General features: G+C 41.9%; 1 protein-coding gene across 4 annotated transcripts in view; it reads left to right on the forward strand.

Annotated features, from left to right (window-relative positions):
• The window catches only part of LOC110535467 (rho guanine nucleotide exchange factor 4), a 77,916-nt gene extending 57,022 nt beyond the window's left edge, over positions 1–20,894 (forward strand). For 3 of the 4 annotated variants that reach the window (XM_036935160.1, XM_036935159.1, XM_036935161.1), the window contains 9 exons: positions 9,581–9,760; positions 10,179–10,379; positions 10,736–10,915; positions 12,263–12,495; positions 12,843–12,972; positions 13,147–13,278; positions 13,665–13,908; positions 14,509–14,586; positions 20,187–20,894. In XM_036935160.1, coding sequence (XP_036791055.1) covers positions 9,581–9,760; positions 10,179–10,379; positions 10,736–10,915; positions 12,263–12,495; positions 12,843–12,972; positions 13,147–13,278; positions 13,665–13,908; positions 14,509–14,586; positions 20,187–20,344 — 1,536 coding nt within the window. In that variant the 3' untranslated portion in view covers positions 20,345–20,894. Of the gene's footprint in view, positions 1–4,667; positions 5,587–9,580; positions 9,761–10,178; positions 10,380–10,735; positions 10,916–12,262; positions 12,496–12,842; positions 12,973–13,146; positions 13,279–13,664; positions 13,909–14,508; positions 14,587–20,186 lie in introns of those variants that run through there. The other variant, XM_036935162.1, reaches the window with a different exon arrangement.
• The last annotated feature ends 1,084 nt before the right edge of the window (positions 20,895–21,978 follow it).

Below are 21,978 nucleotides of genomic sequence, written 5' to 3' on the forward strand. Positions count from 1 at the left end.
ATAATGTGTTAGAAACATTCATTCAATAGTCAACATGGATGGAGGTAGAAAGGTATGACGAGCAATGGGACCAAGTCTTAGCACGGTGATGAAAATGGCCTCTGTGGCAGGAGAGAGAGGAGAGAGGGGCTGTAAACACAGGAGAGAGCAGGGAATGCTGGGTTAGGGTCTTGTTGCTGTGGTTACCCATACAGGGCTGTGATGTATGACACCATAGAAATACGATCTCTAGAACAGCTCAGGATAAGGTCCGATTTCCAACTCACAGATTAAGTCTAGGGCTGGACTAAAAAGTATGGTCAATGGAGAACCTCCATGGAAATAGCTTTATAGTCCAGGATTAAAAGGAATCTGTGTCCGGGAGTATAATGTCCAGTGAAATGTGCACGTTAATGAATCATTTCTCATCATGTTGGAAGGTCTACTCCACACATTACAAGCTGAACATTTTAGTGACCCCCTCTTTGACAGTGGCAAGACATTTTTTATGTTTTACAGTTCATTGCGTGCAATTATACACATTTGCCATGGGGTGTAGAGAAAATGTTTCAGATTGAAAGCAAGTTTCCTGCATTTCTACTCATTTTGCCATGGGGCGGATAGTAAAATGAGCTGTTTTGACACATGCGTTGAATACAACTAGTTCAGAATTTACGAAGAAATGCTTGCATACGAGCTCTTCCCAACAAAGCAGAGTTTAAAAAATGAAATAGTAACACAAGAGGAATAAAGTAAAATACATAAAAATAACGCTATATATCAGATCAACATGCAGAGGTACAAGCTATTTGAGGTAGATAGTGTGTGTACATAAAGGGTAAAGTGACTAGGCATCAGGATAGATAATAATTAGAGTCAAATAAAGAACAGAGTAGCAGCAGCAAATGATGAGTGTAAAAGTGTGCGTGTAATGTGTACAGTGCCTTCGGAAAGTATGCACACACCTTGACTTTTTCCAAATGTTCTGTTACAGCCTGCATTTAAATGTTGTGTTACAGCCTGCATTTAAATGTTCTGTTACAGCCTGCATTTAAATGTTGTGTTACAGCCTGCATTTAAATGTTGTGTTACAGCCTGCATTTAAATGTTGTGTTACAGCCTGCATTTAAATGTTGTGTTACAGCCTGCATTTAAATGTTGTGTTACAGCCTGCATTTAAATGGGCTACATTTAGATTTTTTTGTTCACTGGCCTACACAATACCCCATAATGTCAAAGTGGAAATCTGTTTTTAGACATTTTTACAAATTAATTATAAATGAAAAGCTGAAATGTATTGAGTCAATAAGTATTCAACCCCTTTGTTATGGCACGCCTAAATAAGTTCAGGAGTAAACATTTCCTTAACAAGTCAAATAATAAGTTGCATGGACTCACTCTGTGTGCAATAATGGTGTTTACCATGATTGTTAAATGAATACCTCATCTCTGTACACCACACATACTGTTATCTGGTCGAGCAGTGAATCTCAAACACAGATTCAACAACAAATACCAGGGAGGTTTTCCAATGCCTTGAAAAGAAGGCCACCTATTGGTAGATGGGTATAAATCCCTATGAGCATTGTGCAGTTATTAATTACACTTTGGTTGGTGTATCAATACACCCAGTCACTACAAAGATACAGACGTTCTTCCTACCTCAGTTGCCGTAGAGGACGGAAACCACTCAGGGATTTCACCATGAGGCCAATGGTGACTTTAAAACAGTTATACAGAGTTTAATGACTGTGAGAAAAGTGAGGATGGATCAACAACATTGTAATTACTCCACAATACCAACCTAATTGATACAGTGAAAAGAAGGACGCCTGTATAGAATGCATCCTGTTTTCCACAAGGCACTATACTGCAAAAAATGTGGCAAAGCAATTGACTTTATGTCCTTTATAAAAAAGTGTTATGTTTGGGGAAAATACAATACAACACGTTACTGAGTACCCCTCTCCATATTTTCAAGCATAGTGGTGGCTGCATCATGTAATGGGTATGCTTGCAATCATTAAGAACTGGGGAGTTTTTCAGGATAAAAAAAGAAATGGAATGGAACTAAGCACAGGCAAAATCCTAGAGGAAAATCTGGTTCTGTCTGCTTTCTACCAGACACTGGGAGATGAATTCACCTTTCAGCAGGACAATAATCTAAAACACAAGGCCAAATCTACACTGAATGTTCTTACCAAGAAGACAGTGAATGGTCCTGAGTGGCTGAGATGTTGCACGATCCTGGTGTGGTGAAAGCCCTTTGAGACTTACCCAGAAAGACTCACAGCTGTAATCAGGGTTGTGAATACTTTTGTAAATGAGATATTTCAGAATTTCATTTTCAATACCTTTGCAAAGATTTCTAAAAACATGTTTTCACTTTGTTATTATGGGGTATTGTGTCTATTTAATCAATTTTGAAGTCAGGCTGTAACACAACAAAATGTGGAATAAGTCAAGGGGTATGAATACTTTCTTAAGACCCTGTATGTATTACAGGTCTTCACGGGTCCAAAAGGTTGGACCCGTTCCAAAATGGACCTGTGGATCTGTTGGGGGCAGTATCCTTATTAGAGTGGGTCTAGGGTGTCTGGGATGATGGTGTTGATGTGTATCATGACCAGCCTTTGAAAGCACTTTATATTTACAGATGTGAATGCTGGTCATTTGGTCAGTTTGAAACATGTTGAGATTGCAGACTGGGACAAAGATAGATTGAAAATGTCTGTGAAGACACCTGCCAGCAGGTCCGCGCATGCTTTAGGAAACGTTCCCTGGTATTCCGCCTGGTCTGATCGCTTTGTGATTGTTAACCTGTTTAAACGTTTTGCTCATATCGGCTTCAGAGGGCGAGATCACACATTCATCCGGGAAAAACAGGGGCTTTCACGCAAGGCACATTGTTACCAGCGAACATAAAAGGTATTTAGCTTGTTTGGGAGTTCTTCATCGCTGGGCAGCTCACAGCTGGGTTTCCCTTTGTAATCCGTTATCGTCTGCAAGCCCTGCCACATATGACGAGTGTTGGAGCCGGTGTAATAGGATTCCACCTTCCTCCTATAGACTAACAAAATCAATGGGGGCCCCCCAGTGGGTAATTCGACCATGATAACAAGTTTAGATAGCTGCCCGCTAGTGCTGAGCGATTAACCTGAATGTCGGTTATTTTTTGTTTTTTAAACAATTAATTGACCGACATAGGTTCAATTATTTGAATTTATTTACATTTTAAAAACTTCTGTGAGCTCAATGCGCACATTGCAGTTTCTCCAGAGAGAAATCAGATCCAGCCTGAACTGTGCCGTTTAGTAAGGAGTTGCAGTTTCCAACATGGCCAATATTCTACGTAGTTTAGCGCATAAAACGTGGTCATGAACTACAATGACCATAATCCATTGCGCATCTACTTGTCCGGGCTGTGTCTGCTACGGAAGAGACAGAAGATTGCGCTATCTTGAGGGGATATAGTGAGCAGTTGTTGCTTCACGAGGTATCTCTACCTGAAAATTCATGATCAAAGTGATTGATAGTTGGTATTCAGCCGTCCTAAAGTATGCCTTATTTACTGAGAAGATTTTATCAGACAGCATAGGCAACAGCTCTATAGAGATGATGACCTGGAATTAAATAATAAAATCATCAAATAACACAAATATAATATACACAACAACCTGAAATATTTGAGTATTATGAGGGTAATGTGATGGTTAATAAGTGATCAGCAGTAATGGACAGTCACTACCAACCCACATATTGCATTTCATGTTAGAAAAATTACCAAAACCAAAATAAAAAAACATGAGAATTTTTTCATAATCGAATCAAAACCGAACTGACCTCAAAAAGCACTAATCACTCAAACTAATTTAGCAATCAAAAAAATGTTTTATCTGACATGGGCTTATTGACTGACTATCAGTGACTGGCATAACAAGAGAAAAACTGATGATGCGCAGCCATATTTCGAAATTGCATCTTGTGCATTCCAGTATTCTAACTCGCAACAGTAAATTGAGACCCAGACTGAGTTCCTAAAATAAATACAAATAAAAGGCCTTCCGTGTAGTAGACTGTGTAAATTAGAGTCGGAGTGAGGTGGCCTTGCTCATCATATTCTGTTTAGTTGAGTGGATACGGGCGGCTGCAGTAAATACTGTAGGTCTGTTTGGCTACACCTGGGTATCCAGGTCAGAGACAGAGAAGAGAAAGAGAGAGCGAGAGAATAGAGAGAAAGGGACCGGGGGAGGAGGGAGAGAGTTGGAGAATCCAATAATTTCATCAGGTCAGTGATTGTATGTTAATTAATTGGCTAAAATAGCAGTATGATTATCCTGTATAATAATCTGATGCATTAATCCCGTTCTCTCCTGTTTTAATCAGACATATTAAGTCTGTGAGTGACGGGCCAGCCATCAGCTGATGAGGCTAATAAATTCTAGGCAGATCACACTCACACGCGCACACACACACGCAGCCCACATACCCCCTCCCTTCCCTCACACACAGTCTATTATTCTGCATCCTCCTGCTCCCCCCTTCCCCTCCTCCCTCTCCCCATCCCCCACCCTCCCTGGGGTTGCTAAGGCCCTCCTCATCCACTCTGGTATCCAGGATACGGAGACACACTCAGCCGCCTGATTGGCTGCTCGCGGTAGGAAGGTAAAAAAAAAGAAAGAAAGAAAAAAAACTGCGATCCAGGGAGTTGGATGGATGGTTGTGCTAGTGTAGCTTCAGGCAGACCCCAGCACCATTTTAGCTTCAGAGTACACTTAAAAGGGAGCGCAAGAGAGGGAGGGAGAGAGAAAGAGAGAGGGAGATAAAGGGAAAAGAGCTGCCATGTTAGAGGAGCACAAATAGCTGTGTGGACGTAACCCAGATACGGGACGAGGAACGACAGAAGAGGACGGAGGACAAGAAAAACTAAAGGAGGTGGAGGGGAAATGAGGATTGTATTAAGAAAGATGCAGCATTATCTCTACCTCACGTCCTGACAAGACGAAGAAATAGCGAAGACGGCGAGAGGAAGAGAGAAGAGGGAGAGAGAGAGGGGGAGAGAGAGGACGTGGAAAACAGGGAGGGAGAGAGAAGAGGGGAGTGCTCAGACACAGGCAGCAAGGCGTCGCAGTGAAGCAGAACGAGGGGAGCCTGGCGGAGAGAAGAGGAAGAGAGAGGCGGAGGACAGGCCGGCTGGCTAGTGAAGGAGGAGAAGAAGAGGAGGAAAGAGACGGACAGGGGGGGAGGGGTGAGGGCCCTGCCGGGGCCTACGTGATGGCTCGCGGTGGTGGCGCTCACCGCGCCCGGCAGCGTTTGGGCTACCTCAACACATTGCTGCGCTGCAACCTCCACCCAGAGACTCAGAAGGTGGTGGTTTTCATGATCATGATGCTGCTCGTCATCATCAACGTAGTGCTCATGTTCCTCCTGGCCTTCTAGTAGAGAGACACACACGCCGACGTCACACACACACACACACACACGCCGCGTATCGTCAATCAAGGAAGACAGAGAGGAGGAAGGAGGAGGAGAGAGGGAGGATTCCCTGGTGGAGAGTTGGGGGTACAGCTGTGGATGGGAGTCCAGGATAAAAGGACGAGACCACAGGTAAAACCGAGCAAAGGATGAGCTAAACTGGGTAGAGTATAGGACCACTATGCTGCTGCTTAGCCCAGAGAGTGTGTTGGACGGGTTAACTAGCTTGCACCATGGGGGTTGTTGACAAACCGTGGAAGGTAGCAAATATTCTGTCTTGTACATTTTGAACATTTTTGGTCTGTAGTTCAGTGTTTTTCTATGCCTGTGTTGTGAATGTGTGAGAAGAAGAACCGCTTGTGTTTATTATTTGTGTATGTTTGTGTTATTTATGTGTCTGAACATAATCCATTCCTCTGTTGTTGTATTCTTAACAATATGGTGTTGTACGTTGAGAATATGTGAGTTATTGCTTGAATGATAAATGGTCCTGTGTGAATCTACAGAATGCGTTTTGTATAGGCCACTGTTTAGCACCAGTTATGTGCTAAACATGAGATCTCTATGAGATATATGTAGGTTACAATGTTTAGCACGTACAGATGAAGTCAGAAGTTTACATCCACTTAGGTTAGAGTCATTAAAACTTGTTTTTCAACCACGCCACAAATTTCTTGTTAACAAAGTTTTGGCAAGTCAGTTAGGATATCTACTTTGTGCATGACACAAGTCATTTTTCCAATAATTGTTTACAGACAGATTATTTCACTTATAATTCACTGTATCACAATTCCAGTGGGTCAGAAGTTTACATATGCTAAGTTGACTGTGCCTTTAAACAGTTTGGTAAATTCCAGAAAATTATGTCATGGCTTTAGAAGTTTCTTATAGGCTAATTGACATCATTTGAGTCATTTGGAGGTGTACCTGTGGATGTATTTCAAGACCTACCTTCAAACTCAGTGCTTCTTTAATGACATCATGGGAAAATCAAAATAAATCAGCCAAGACCTCAGAAATAAAATTGTAGACCTCCACAAGTCTGGTTCATCCTTGGGAGCAATTTCCAAATGCCTGAAGGTACCATGTTCATCTCTACAAACAAATGTAGACAAGTATAAACACCATGGGACCACGCAGCCGTCATACCGCTCAGGAAGGAGACGCATTCTGTCTCCTAGAGATGAACGTAATTTGGTGCGAAAAGTGAAAATAAGTCTCAGAACACCAGCAAAGGACCTTGTGAAGATGTTGGAGGAAACAGGTACAAAATCTATATCCACAGTAAAACAAGTCCTATATCGACATAAGCTGAAAGGCCGCTCAGCAAGGAAGAGGCCACTGCTCCAAAACCGCCATAAAAAAGCCAGACTATGGTTTGCAACTGGAAACCATAGTCTGAAATGTACTCTGGTCTGATTAAATAAAAATAGAACTGTTTGGCCATAATGACCATTGTTATGTTTGGAGGAAAAAGGGGGAGGCTTGCAAGCCGAAGAACAGCATCCCAACCGTGAAGCATGGGGGTGGCAGCATCATGTTGTGGGGGTGCTTTGCTGCAGGAGGGACTGGTTTACTTCCCAAAATAGATGGCATCATGAGGGAGGAAAATTATGTGGATATATTGAAGCAACATCTCAAGACATCAGTCAGGGAGTTAAAGCTTGGTCACAAATGGGTCTTCCAAATTGACAATGACCCCGAGCAAACTTCCAAAGTTGTGGCAAAATGGCTTAAGGACAACAAAGTCAAGGTATTGGAGTGGCCATCACAAAGCCCTGACCTCAATCCTCTAGAAAATGTGTGGGCAGAACAGAAAAGGCGTGTGCGAGAAAGGAGGCCTACAAACCTGACTCAGTTACACCAGCTCTGTCAGGAAAAATGGGCCAAAATTCACCCAACTTATTGTGGGAAGCTTGTGGAAGGGTACCCAAAAGGTTTGACCCAAGTTAAACAATTTAAAGGCAATGCTACCAAATACTAATTGAGTGTATGTAAACTTCTGACCCACTGGGAATGTGATGAAAGAAATAAAAGCTGACCTCAGACAGGGAATTTTTACTTGGAATAAATGTCAGGAATTGTGAAAAACTGAGTTTAAATGTATTTGGCTAAGGTGTATGTTAACTTCCGACTTCCACTGTATATAACCGTCATACAGTGGAAGGAAGCATGTGGATGATCCATGTGGTTGGGTCAGATGTGTGTGTTTACCGCTCGGCTGCTCTCGCTAGGGTTCAGCTGCACAGAGCGAGGGGGATCAGCTGTGTGTGTGTGTGTGTGTGTGTGTGTGTGTGTGTGTGTGTGTGTGTGTGTGTGTGTGTGTGTGTGTGTGTGTGTGTGTGTGTGTGTGTGTGTGTGTGGAGCATTAGGGGCTTGGAGCGTTGCCATGAGGGGTGACGAAGCAGCTCAGGACACAGAGAGGCTGGTTTGAAACGGAGGCAGGGGTGTGATGAGAGGGGCAGGTGAGGGGCAGTAACAAGGCCTAGAGCTACTGACCAGGAGACTCAGGGAGAAGTGCACTGTTTACATCCACCGCCTGGCAGAGATACACTCACATTACAGTGTGTTTTTATGTTTGGATTCTCCCTCTATGTTCCCCCTCTATACAAACTCATTTTGATGTCCCAGTACAGCTAATACTACAATATTTATGTCTTCAACCTGGTTTCTACTCTCTGTGAAGGGAGATATTCTGGTGTTTTGTTGTATAATGATGGCAGGATCAGTAGAGGAGAGAAGAGGCGAGATGGTGGGTGTGTCGCCTAGCAACAGGCCCAAAGACCTCCTCGCCATGACGATGGATCGATGGCAGGACAGACATTGAAATAGACACTTAGTAGATCACCCTAACCAACAGAATAGACATAGAAATAGAAACACATAGATTACCCTAGCCCCCATAGAACCAACATGGAAATAGACACAGAGATTGTGTTCTAGTATCATTTAGCCTCTGCTTGACCTTCTGAAGGCCTTGCATAAGTATAGGAGCCTGCACTTGAGGAGTTACATTATAGTTAGTTAGTTAGTTATGGCTTTTTGATCAATAATACAATTATGACAAGCATCCTTTCCAGAGTGTTGTACTTACTCATGCTATAGAAACAGGAGATAGGCTCCTGCCATATGGGCCATTCTGGCTTTGATAAGGCTTACTGCTACTATAGAAGAATGACACAAATGCCCCTCTGACGCCAGCATGATGTTGACGCAGTAATGTGTGTGTGTATGTGGCAGTGTGAAATACGAGCACTGCAGTACATTTATAAGTAACGCAGGCTTTTTAGCTCTCTCTCATTCTCCCTCTCGATCTCTCTCTCTCTCTCGCTCTCTCCCTCTCGAGCTCTCTCTTTCGCTCTTTCTCACTCTCTCTTTTTCTCTCTCTCCCTCTCGATTTCTCTCTCTCTCTCTCTCTCTCGCTCCCTCTCTATCTCTCTATCTCTCTTATCTCCACATTGATCTCTGTCAAGCCTCTCTCAGACCCAGTGGCTTGGCTCAACAGAGCAATCAATGCTTTAGGACCTGTCTCACTTAGCCTATCTAGGGCTGTAGCAGCAATATTATCATGTTGTGTCTGTTACTAAAATGTAGCTTACTGAGTAGAAATATTGTTGTTACAAAGTCATCATCTCTATGTTGAAATAACATTGTGTACATCTTGTGTTGTAAATGTAAAGTCATCCCTTGTGTGATGAATGGTATTCTATAGGTTGTTTGTGTCATGTCTTAAAGTCACACGTTCCAGTTGAGTGATACCGGACAGACCCACTACCTTGTAAATCATGCATGTCTCTACTCTCTCTATCAGCCACTTTGTCTTCCAGTGATGTTATTGATGTTATTTATAGACCAGCTTCACCTTGTTTTACAACGTCATCCATTCTGAATGAAGAACGGACAGAGTTTTTCCGGACCATCTGACCAGGGAAACCTCCAGGGCCCCTAGGTAGACCATAACTAGTTTTCCCTGGTCAAGAATACAAATGTGGGCCTTCATAAAGTATTTCAAGCTTGTTCACCATGTATTACAAACGTTGTACATTTTTTGTTATGTCACTGTGAAGTCCTCCCATACTGACCTGTGTTGACCCCTGTCTGTCCCCTCTCCTTTTCCCCTCCCCAGCTGATCAGTGATGGCAGCTGTGTGTACGCCGAGGCCCTGTGGGACCATGTCACCATGGACGACCAGGAGCTTGGCTTCAAGGCTGGGGACGTCATCGAGGTAGTGGATGCCACCAACAAGGAGTGGTGGTGGGGACGCATCCTGGACAGTGAGGGCTGGTTCCCAGCTAGCTTTGTTCGGGTAAGAAACTAACTCTCCATATCTCCCATCTCTCTTCTTCTCTCTTTCTCTCACTCGTTCTCTCTCCATCTCTCTGGGAAACTGAAGACAACATCAATTAAATACTCTTTACCTTGCTTATCTATTATTGCTGCTACAGTACAGGGTTAGATGGGCAGCTAGAGCTGTTGTCGGCAATTTGGGGCAACTGTGAAGCATTAGCTCATTTAAAAGATAAAGATTGTTTTCTTTTTCTTTATGTTGACTTTCTTATGGTCCTTACTTGCTACATGAATGTTTGTACATTTTCTCAGTTGATCCATCCACATAGGTAGCCTAACTGAAAAATAAGACAGTATAAGAAATGTTTGTAGCATCTAAACTGATCTGTTAGTGAGGGTATTCTATAACAATGACCCTTTCTTCTTGGTCCCTGTAGTTGCGTGTGAACCAGGATGAGCCCATGGAGGAGTACCTAGCCCAGCTGGAGGAGGCTGGGGCTGGGGAAGTGGACCGGCCAGGGGTGGGTCTGATCCTGGGACCAGGCTTGCCGTGTAAGGACCAGATGAGGACTAACGTTATCAATGAGATCATGAGCACAGAGAGAGACTACATCAAACACCTCAAAGACATCTGTGAGGTCAGTAAAGTTCCATTCAGACAACATCACTGTCTGCCTGTAGACCCTTTCCTTTGACACAGGCCATTATAGGACTTAGAAACTATTTGCATCAAAAACTCCCGGAAGAATCTGCCTTTTGTCTTCAAGTGTCTCTAAATAATCACACCAGCCTTTGTGCCATCATAACTTGTTAGGAGCACAGTTATTCAGACCAGCACACAGTACATTGTATTTCTGAACAATACAACTTCGTCCAATAAGACAAAATATATTCTTCAGTTTTAACTTGGTTATTTCTGGGAATTCTTAACATGTAAAATCAGGTATAAGTCTGTTCTACATGTGGTACCATGAGTCTACTGTTCCTCACTCAGGGTTACATCAAGCAGTGCCGTAAGAGGATAGACATGTTCACAGAGGAGCAACTGCGGTGTATATTCGGCAACATCGAAGACATCTACCGCTTCCAGAAGAAGTTACTGAAAGGTCTGGAGAAGAGGTTCAACAAGGAGCAGCCGCACCTCAGCGAGATTGGATCCTGCTTCCTCGAACACGTGAGTATTGTACAGCACACGACCCACTGGGATTCTACACCTGACTTCTGTCAGCTGTGACCAACCGCCTAAATTCTGTCTTATGTAGCAAAATTTGAAATTGTTTTTACATTGGAGACTCAGAGCTAGAAAATGATATATCATACGCTGCAGTCAAGGAACAACGGGAAAGTAATTCTGCTTTTAAAGTGAGTAAACTTGTAACCCCACTTTTGAGTAAATAGCCTTTCAATGTTTTGGTTCACCTACTGGAGAGCTCTTCTTTGCCTACACCTATTCAGCATCATTCACACCTTTTGAGCCTTAGTTCCACATATCTCTTTATGGATTCACATGTGAGACCATGTGGTAAACACATGCTATATCAATGTGTATTTGTCACATGCACGGGATACAGAAGGTGTAAACGGTACAGTGATAGTACTTGCATAGTAGCAATATCAAAAACAGAAAGTGTCCAGATAAAAATATTTGATAAATATTTGATCGTTATTAGATGACGCTTACCTGGCACACTTCTCTAAATTGATGGGTCATGTGAAGGAAATGCTATAACCACCCCCCAGCCACATCTAGCTGAGTGGATGGGTCACTATTGTCTAGACATGTACACATGTTCATGAAATACAATCAATGGCCGTAATCACCCCCAGACACATCTGCTAATTTGATGGGTCATCTAATAATCCAGCCTAAGTGGAATCTTTTGTTTAGACATGTAGCTAGCTAGGTAGATAGCTAGCTAAACAATGAACTGTCAAAACCGCAACTCATGCTACTACCAGTACAAACATTGTACTAGACTAGGTTCAATGTTAACTAGCTAACATTAGGCTATAACTAGCAATGCAAATGGATTTCTGATTCAAATAATATTACTACACAGATCATACACAAGCCAGCAAGCTAACGTTTGCTAGCTAACTAGTAGTATTCTTTAACTTGCAAAAATAATGACTTTCTGACTAAATTTGAAACTTATATCTGGAAAATTTAGCTAGACTCTTACCTGTATACAGTATATGGATGAATGCTTCATGGCAGACTGGAACCTTTTAACTATGTTTTGTTTGTAGCTACATCTTGTTTGGCCAGCTTTGTGTGAAGTCACTGGTTTACACTGACCATGGCATGTGCAGAAATTAGCCCATCACTTTAACAAAAAAATCTGCTTAATAGATAACTACTGTATTATTATACACACTTTATGTTGGGGATTCAAGTCAAGCAACCTCTCTGGAGCCCAAACATTCATGTAACATTCCAGCAACCATCAATTTCGGCATTTTAAACCACCATTTTAAACTGCCATGTTAACGTTTCCTGTCTCCTCCTCACCCTCCTCAGCAAACAGACTTCCAGATCTACTCGGAGTACTGTAACAACCACCCCAACGCCTGTGTGCAGTTGTCCAGACTGATGAAGACCAACAAGTACGTGTTCTTCTTCGAGGCCTGTCGTCTGCTGCAGAAGATGATTGACATCTCGCTGGATGGCTTCCTGCTCACGCCCGTTCAGAAGATCTGCAAGTACCCTCTGCAGCTGGCCGAGCTACTGAAATACACCAACCCTCAGCATAGGTAATTACCCTCTGAAGCTGGCCGAGCTACTGAAATACACCAACCCTCAGCATAGGTAATTACCCTCTGAAGCTGGCCGAACTACTGAAATACACCAACCCTCAGCATAGGTAAACACACACACACTTGTACTGTGCACACATGCAAGGAGCTGCACGTATTTCTTCTTATCTCCCAATTTCGCTCTCTGAAATCGCTGAAATTTCTTTCAGAAATCGCATGACACTGATAGGTTATTAGTTGTGTTTCGTTTTTATGTCGAAAGTTATTACAAGTCTATCAATAGACTAAAACAATCATGTAAGACCGAGAGGGCCTGATGTGTTTGTCTGTTCTGGGCAACCCAGGGACTATAAGGACGTGGAGGCTGCCTTGAACGCCATGAAGAACGTGGCCAGGCTGATCAACGAGAGGAAGCGGCGCCTGGAGAACATCGACAAGATCGCCCAATGGCAGAGCTCCATAGAGGACTGGGAGGTGAGGAACGGTGCATCGAGGGTAATGGAACAGAATCCATGACTAGGGCCAGGACGTTTTCCTGACCAAGTGACTTGTTCTGGAAACATGTTGCCAGGACACAACTTTTTTTGGCTGAACAAACTCTGTCTGTAGGCTCTAACAGATGCTTGGTGTGTGTTTGAACATCCTCAGGGAGAAGACATCCTCAGTATGAGTTCAGATCTGATCTTCTCTGGAGAGCTGACGAAGATCTCCCAGCCTCAGGCTAGGAGCCAGCAGCGCATGTTCTTCCTCTTCGACCACCAGATGGTCTACTGCAAAAAGGCGAGCAGCACTGTTAAAATGATTGTTATAATGTGGACATGAAGCTGGTGAGGGTTACGGTTGAGGCTACGGTTGTGATTGAACCGTAATGTGGACATTAAGCTAGGGTCACGGTTAGTTTCCAGGTAGAACGCGTTTGGGTTCCGCGTAGATTTTTACATGGAACCTCCAAAAGTTATACCTGGAACCAAAAAGGGATCTTCAAAGGTTCTCCTATGGGAACAGCCAAATAACCATTTTAGGTTCTAGATAGAGTGTAGGGATGTTTTATGAAGTGGGTTAGTAGCAGTTCTCTCCCCCCTATAGGACCATGCTGTACTATAAGGATTAGAGTTAGTAACAGTAATATATAACAGCATTTTCACGTATCCCTATGGTTTTTTCAGGACCTCCTGCGCAGGGACATGCTGTACTATAAGGGTCGTATGGACATGGACCTGATGGAGGTGGTGGATGTGGAGGACGGGAAGGAGAAGGACTTCAACGTGTCGGTGAAGAACGCTCTGAAGCTGCGCTCGCTGGCGGGGGACGAGGTCCACCTGCTGTGTGCCAAGAAGCCTGAGCAGAAACAACGCTGGCTCCGAGCCTTCCAGGACGAGAGGACGCAGGTGCAGCACGACCTCGAAACAGGTGAAACAGTTATCCGTCTCTCTGTCTGACGTGCCACAGTTTGAAAAAGGACCCATTCTTACTTAGCTTGCTAAGCTAAAGCAACTCAGACATACAGAATGAGTAGAAAACACTAATAGAATACTAGGAGACTGCAATGAACTGCTTACCTGTAGTATTTAGTCAGCTATACAAAGCCACTGGGTGTGTATCCTTTCCTTTTAGTAAAACATGAGCTGTGTCCTCCTGTCTCTCTCTGCCCCAGACTACTGCTGTATTAATAGTTTGTGATAAACGTTTCTGACAGTGGCTCCGGTCAGAGAATCAGGGAAGAGAAGTGTATGTGTAATATGTAACAGCTAATGGATCAGAATGTTGTTAATCCCTCAGATAAAAGGAGCTATAAATCCATTGAGCTGCCCCCTTCGCTTCTCAGCCATAGTCTCTGGGTTTTATCTGGGCTGTAACAGAGCATGCGGATATTACCGAAACTTTTCATCCAACAATCTGGCCTTCTATTATTCTGTTCCCTCGTAATAGCTTGGTATTGATAGGTGGCACTGGCAGAATGAATCTGTGATATCCACATTGACCTGTGGCCTATGTGGTTTCCTCCTCCAGGATTCTCCATCACTGAGGTCCAGAAGAAACAGGCCATGCTGAACGCCTGCAAAAGCCATCCAGCTGGGAAGCCCAAAGGTATGTCTGGGTAATGGGTGCATGGCAGGAAAACTCAATTTCCATGGCTGTTTGGATGGGTAGCAGATTACGTGTTGTGCGTGTTTAGTATTTTTTTAAAGAGGATTACATTTGCCAATATTTATACAAATGTTGTTTATCATATGTGCTTAATATTCATATACACCACTTTAGATTTAAATGCAGTCGTAATCCCCCCCCCCCCCCATCCTCCCTATGGATATGTGTAACCCCTAGTCTCTCTATGGATATGTATAACCCCTAGTCTCTCTATAGATATGTATAACCCCTAGTCTCTCTATAGATATGTATAACCCCTAGTCTCTCTATGGATATGTATAACCCCTAGTCTCTCTATAGATATGTATAACCCCTAGTCTCTCTATAGATATGTATAACCCCTAGTCTCTCTATGGATATGTATAACCCCTAGTCTCTCTATAGATATGTATAACCCCTAGTCTCTCTATAGATATGTATAACCCCTAGTCTCTCTATGGATATGTATAACCCCTAGTCTCTCTATGGATATGTATAACCCCTAGTCGCTCTATAGATATGTATAACCCCTAGTCTCTCTATAGATATGTATAACCCCTAGTCTCTCTATGGATATGTATAACCCCTAGTCTCTCTATAGATATGTATAACCCCTAGTCTCTCTATGGATATGTATAACCCCTAGTCTCTCTATAGATATGTATAACCCCTAGTCTCTCTATAGATATGTATAACCCCTAGTCTCTCTATGGATATGTATAACCCCTAGTCTCTCTATAGATATGTATAACCCCCATCCTCCCTATGGATATGTATAATCCCTAGTCTCTCTATGGATATGTATAACCCCTAGTCTCTCTATGGATATGTATAACCCCTAGTCTCTCTATAGATATGTATAACCCCTAGTCTCTCTATGGATATGTATAACCCCTAGTCTCTCTATAGATATGTATAACCCCTAGTCTCTCTATAGATATGTATAACCCCTAGTCTCTCTATAGATATGTATAACCCCTAGTCTCTCTATGGATATGTATAACCCCTAGTCTCTCTATAGATATGTATAACCCCTAGTCTCTCTATAGATATGTATAACCCCCATCCTCCCTATGGATATGTATAAATCCTAGTCTCTCTATGGATATGTATAACCCCTAGTCTCTCTATGGATATGTATAACCCCTAGTCTCTCTATGGATATGTATAACCCCTAGTCTCTCTATAGATATGTATAACCCCTAGTCTCTCTATAGATATGTATAACCCCTAGTCTCTCTATAGATATGTATAACCCCTAGTCTCTCTATGGATATGTATAACCCCCATCCTCCCTATGGATATGTATAACCCCTAGTCGCTCTATAGATATGTATAACCCCTAGTCTCTCTATAGATATGTATAACCCCTAGTCTCTCTATGGATATGTATAACCCCTAGTCTCTCTATAGATATGTATAACCCCTAGTCTCTCTATGGATATGTATAACCCCTAGTCTCTCTATAGATATGTATAACCCCTAGTCTCTATAGATATGTATAACCCCTAGTCTCTCTATGGATATGTATAACCCCTAGTCTCTCTATAGATATGTATAACCCCCATCCTCCCTATGGATATGTATAATCCCTAGTCTCTCTATGGATATGTATAACCCCTAGTCTCTCTATGGATATGTATAACCCCTAGTCTCTCTATAGATATGTATAACCCCTAGTCTCTCTAAGGATATGTATAACCCCTAGTCTCTCTATAGATATGTATAACCCCTAGTCTCTCTATAGATATGTATAACCCCTAGTCTCTCTATGGATATGTATAACCCCTAGTCTCTCTATAGATATGTATAACCCCTAGTCTCTCTATGGATATGTATAACCCCTAGTCTCCATATGGATATGTATAACCCCCATCCTCCCTATGGATATGTATAACCCCTAGTCTCTCTATTGATATGTATAACCCCCATCCTCCCTATGGATATGTATAACCCCTAGTCTCCATATGGATATGTATAACCCCCATCCTCCCTATGGATATGTATAACCCCTAGTCTCTCTATTGATATGTATAACCCCCATCCTCCCTATGGATATGTATAACCCCTAGTCTCTCTATAGATATGTATAACCCCTAGTCTCTCTATAGATATGTATAACCCCTAGTCTCTCTATAGATATGTATAACCCCTAGTCTCTCTATAGATATGTATAACCCCTAGTCTCTCTATAGATATGTATAACCCCTAGTCTCTCTATGGATATGTATAACCCCTAGTCTCTCTATAGATATGTATAACCCCTAGTCTCTCTATAGATATGTATAACCCCCATCCTCCCTATGGATATGTATAAATCCTAGTCTCTCTATGGATATGTATAACCCCTAGTCTCTCTATGGATATGTATAACCCCTAGTCTCTCTATGGATATGTATAACCCCTAGTCTCTCTATAGATATGTATAACCCCTAGTCTCTCTATAGATATGTATAACCCCTAGTCTCTCTACAGATATGTATAACCCCTAGTCTCTCTATGGATATGTATAACCCCCATCCTCCCTATGGATATGTATAACCCCTAGTCGCTCTATAGATATGTATAACCCCTAGTCTCTCTATAGATATGTATAACCCCTAGTCTCTCTATGGATATGTATAACCCCTAGTCTCTCTATGGATATGTATAACCCCTAGTCTCTCTATGGATATGTATAACCCCTAGTCTCTCTATGGATATGTATAACCCCTAGTCTCTCTATGGATATGTATAACCCCTAGTCTCTCTATAGATATGTATAACCCCTAGTCTCTCTATAGATATGTATAACCCCTAGTCTCTCTATGGATATGTATAACCCCTAGTCTCCCTATAGATATGTATAACCCCTAGTCTCTCTATGGATATGTATAACCCCTAGTCTCCCTATAGATATGTATAACCCCTAGTCTCTCTATAGATATGTATAACCCCTAGTCTCTCTATGGATATGTATAACCCCTAGTCTCTCTATAGATATGTATAACCCCTAGTCTCTCTATAGATATGTATAACCCCTAGTCTCTCTATGGATATGTATAACCCCTAGTCTCTCTATAGATATGTATAACCCCTAGTCTCTCTATGGATATGTATAACCCCTAGTCTCCATATGGATATGTATAACCCCCATCCTCCCTATGGATATGTATAACCCCTAGTCTCTCTATTGATATGTATAACCCCCATCCTCCCTATGGATATGTATAACCCCTAGTCTCTCTATAGATATGTATAACCCCTAGTCTCTCTATAGATATGTATAACCCCTAGTCTCTCTATAGATATGTATAACCCCTAGTCTCTCTATAGATATGTATAACCCATAGTCTCTCTATAGATATGTATAACCCCTAGTCTCTCTATAGATATGTATAACCCCTAGTCTCTCTATAGATATGTATAACCCCTAGTCTCTCTATGGATATGTATAACCCCTAGTCTCTCTATAGATATGTATAACCCCTAGTCTCTCTATAGATATGTATAACCCCCATCCTCCCTATGGATATGTATAAATCCTAGTCTCTCTATGGATATGTATAACCCCTAGTCTCTCTATGGATATGTATAACCCCTAGTCTCTCTATGGATATGTATAACCCCTAGTCTCTCTATAGATATGTATAACCCCTAGTCTCTCTATAGATATGTATAACCCCTAGTCTCTCTATAGATATGTATAACCCCTAGTCTCTCTATGGATATGTATAACCCCCATCCTCCCTATGGATATGTATAACCCCTAGTCGCTCTATAGATATGTATAACCCCTAGTCTCTCTATAGATATGTATAACCCCTAGTCTCTCTATGGATATGTATAACCCCTAGTCTCTCTATGGATATGTATAACCCCTAGTCTCTCTATGGATATGTATAACCCCTAGTCTCTCTATGGATATGTATAACCCCTAGTCTCTCTATGGATATGTATAACCCCTAGTCTCTCTATAGATATGTATAACCCCTAGTCTCTCTATAGATATGTATAACCCCTAGTCTCTCTATGGATATGTATAACCCCTAGTCTCCCTATAGATATGTATAACCCCTAGTCTCTCTATGGATATGTATAACCCCTAGTCTCCCTATAGATATGTATAACCCCTAGTCTCTCTATAGATATGTATAACCCCTAGTCTCTCTATAGATATGTATAACCCCTAGTCTCTCTATAGATATGTATAACCCCTAGTCTCTCTATAGATATGTATAACCCCTAGTCTCTCTATAGATATGTATAACCCCTAGTCTCTCTATAGATATGTATAACCCCCATCCTCCCCATGGATATGTATAACCCCTAGTCTCTCTATAGATATGTATAACCCCTAGTCTCTCTATGGATATGTATAACCCCTAGTCGCTCTATAGATATTTATAACCCCTAGTCTCTCTATGGATATGTATAACCCCTAGTCTCTCTATGGATATGCATAATCCCTAGTCTCTCTATAGATATGTATAACCCCCATCCTCCCTATGGATATGTATAACCCCTAGTCTCTCTATAGATATGTATAACCCCCATCCTCCCTATGGATATGTATAACCCCTAGTCTCTCTATAGATATGTATAACCCCTAGTCTCTCTATGGATATGTATAACCCCTAGTCTCTCTATAGATATGTATAACCCCTAGTCTCTCTATGGATATGTATAACCCCTAGTCTCCATATGGATATGTATAACCCCTAGTCTCTCTATGGATATGTATAACCCCTAGTCTCTCTATAGATATGTATAACCCCCATCCTCCCTATGGATATGTATAATCCCTAGTCTCTCTATGGATATGTATAACCCCTAGTCTCTCTATGGATATGTATAACCCCCATCCTCCCTATGGATATGTATAATCCCTAGTCTCTCTATGGATATGTATAACCCCTAGTCTCTCTATAGATATGTATAACCCCTAGTCTCTCTATGGATATGTATAACCCCTAGTCTCTCTATGGATATGTATAACCCCTAGTCTCTCTATAGATATGTATAACCCCTAGTCTCTCTATGGATATGTATAACCCCTAGTCTCTCTATAGATATGTATAACCCCTAGTCTCTCTATGGATATGTATAACCCCTAGTCTCTCTATAGATATGTATAACCCCTAGTCTCTCTATAGATATGTATAACCCCTAGTCTCTCTGTAGATATGTATAACCCCTAGTCTCTCTGTAGATATGTATAACCCCTAGTCTCTCTATAGATATGTATAACCCCTAGTCTCTCTATGGATATGTATAACCCCTAGTCTCTCTATGGATATGTATAACCCCTAGTCTCCCTATAGATATGTATAACCCATAGTCTCTCTATAGATATGTATAACCCATAGTCTCTCTATAGATATGTATAACCCCTAGTCTCTCTATAGATATGTATAACCCCTAGTTTCTCTATGGATATGTATAACCCCTAGTCTCTCTATAGATATGTATAACCCCTAGTCTCTCGTCACAGCCTTAACATTATCATGTAAAACATTTAGTAGCAGATTTGATTCTGGATGCCATGATTACTAACCCCGCTCTGTTCTCCTCTCCCCCAGCGGTGACCCGGCCCTACTATGACTTCCTGCTGCGTCAGAAGCACCCGTCTCTGCCCAGCACCGTACCCCAGCAGCAGGTCTTCATGCTGGCTGAGCCCAAACGCAAGGCGACCACCTTCTGGCAAAACATCGGCAGACTGACGCCTTTCAAGAAGTGAAACGTCGGAGAGGAGGATTAGAGGAGAAAGGCTAACGCCTGAACTGACTTTTTTATCCCCAATCCTTTTTTTTCCTTCTCTCGTTTGTTCTTTGTTATACATACTGTTATCCTAATTCATATACTGATTATTGTGAAAGATCAACATGATGATGATGATGATATTTTTTTCTTTGAGAAAGCACTTTATAGGTTGGTTACAATCAGACTTGGGAATGGTTCTCCCGGACATCGTGTATACGTTGGGAGAATGTTACTAGGACTATTTTACCTGCTACTGCTACTACAACTTCAACCAAGCACCGATTGGTACTAATATTACTACTGCTGTGTGATCATGTGACTGCCAATGAGGCTCCTCTTTTTGGAAAGACGTTGACTGACGCAACTAAATGATTTTTTCCCCCAGTGTTTTTGTTTTGTTTCGACAAATGCCAACTGTTCACAGTGCCAGATCAATTTTGCTTTTGTATTTAAGTTTGTGCTGTGTCTGCTATTGAAAAAAAGGTGAAAAAGGGGGATAAAGTTTATTGTACTTCTCTTTGTGCAAAGATGTTTTCCTGGTTTATTTTGAGCATTTCATAACAGTCGATACTTAAGAGTTTGGGTGTGGTGGGGTCTTAATGTTTGTGTAAACAAACAGTCTGAGAAAAACACATGGTACCCAGATTCAATTCTCAATGCTTCACAAATCTCCCGTTTGAGTTGCAGCAGCCCACAAACGCATACAGACACCTGACCTTTGTCATTAGCCTTACACTGTGCATATGAGTAATTAACCCCTTTATGGAAGTGCCATCTGAAGTGTGTCCTGGATGCTTTGAAATAGTGTGAAGAGTATGTTTTACCTTTTATCAACCCCTGCAATTACATTCATTTAGCAACATTTTCAAATTCAAGCTGTATTCTCCTACTGTGGCAAAATGAGGCTAGATTTTTTTTAAATATTTAACCTTCATTTAACTAGGCACAGTTAAGAAAAAATTATATTTACAATGATGGCCTACACCGGCCAAACCCGGATGACGCTTGGCCTATTGTGCGCTGCCCCATGGGACTCCCAATCACGGCCGGTTGTGATACAGCCTCTAGCTTTGAGATGCAGTGTCTTAGACCGCGGCGCCAGTTGGGAGCTTGATTGAAATGGTACAACTGCACTTTCGTCCCCCTGGTAAGTGCAATGCCACAATACCACATGATTTCATATAATCAGGACATTTAACAGACTTTAAATATTGAAAGTATAATGTTAGATTTTTCTAGCCTGGTCCCACATCTGTTGTGCTTTTGGCAACATTGCTGTCATGACAATTCCACAAGGTGTTGGCAAGAGCACAGAAACAGACTGGTATCCAGGCTACGTCTTTTCCATACAAGTTTAACAGGGTGGATCAACTTCTGGAAGTTCTACCCATTTCCTCCATGTCCCCAGAGGCTTCATCAGGACGTTTTCTGTTTGTCTGCGACACCTTTCAGAAGTCTTCATTTGTAGATGAATATTCATGAGTTTCTGGCAAGACAAAGTTGTCTGTTGTGACAAAAATGTATTTTTGTGTTCCTGCTGATGCAGAGACTACAGGGAGCTTGAAGAGTCCCAGGAAGTAGGTTAGCTGGGCAAGATGACAGCGAAACAAC

Source organism: Oncorhynchus mykiss, chromosome 11 (genome assembly GCF_013265735.2).
Source record: "Oncorhynchus mykiss isolate Arlee chromosome 11, USDA_OmykA_1.1, whole genome shotgun sequence".
NCBI classification, from domain to species: Eukaryota; Metazoa; Chordata; class Actinopteri; order Salmoniformes; family Salmonidae; genus Oncorhynchus; species Oncorhynchus mykiss.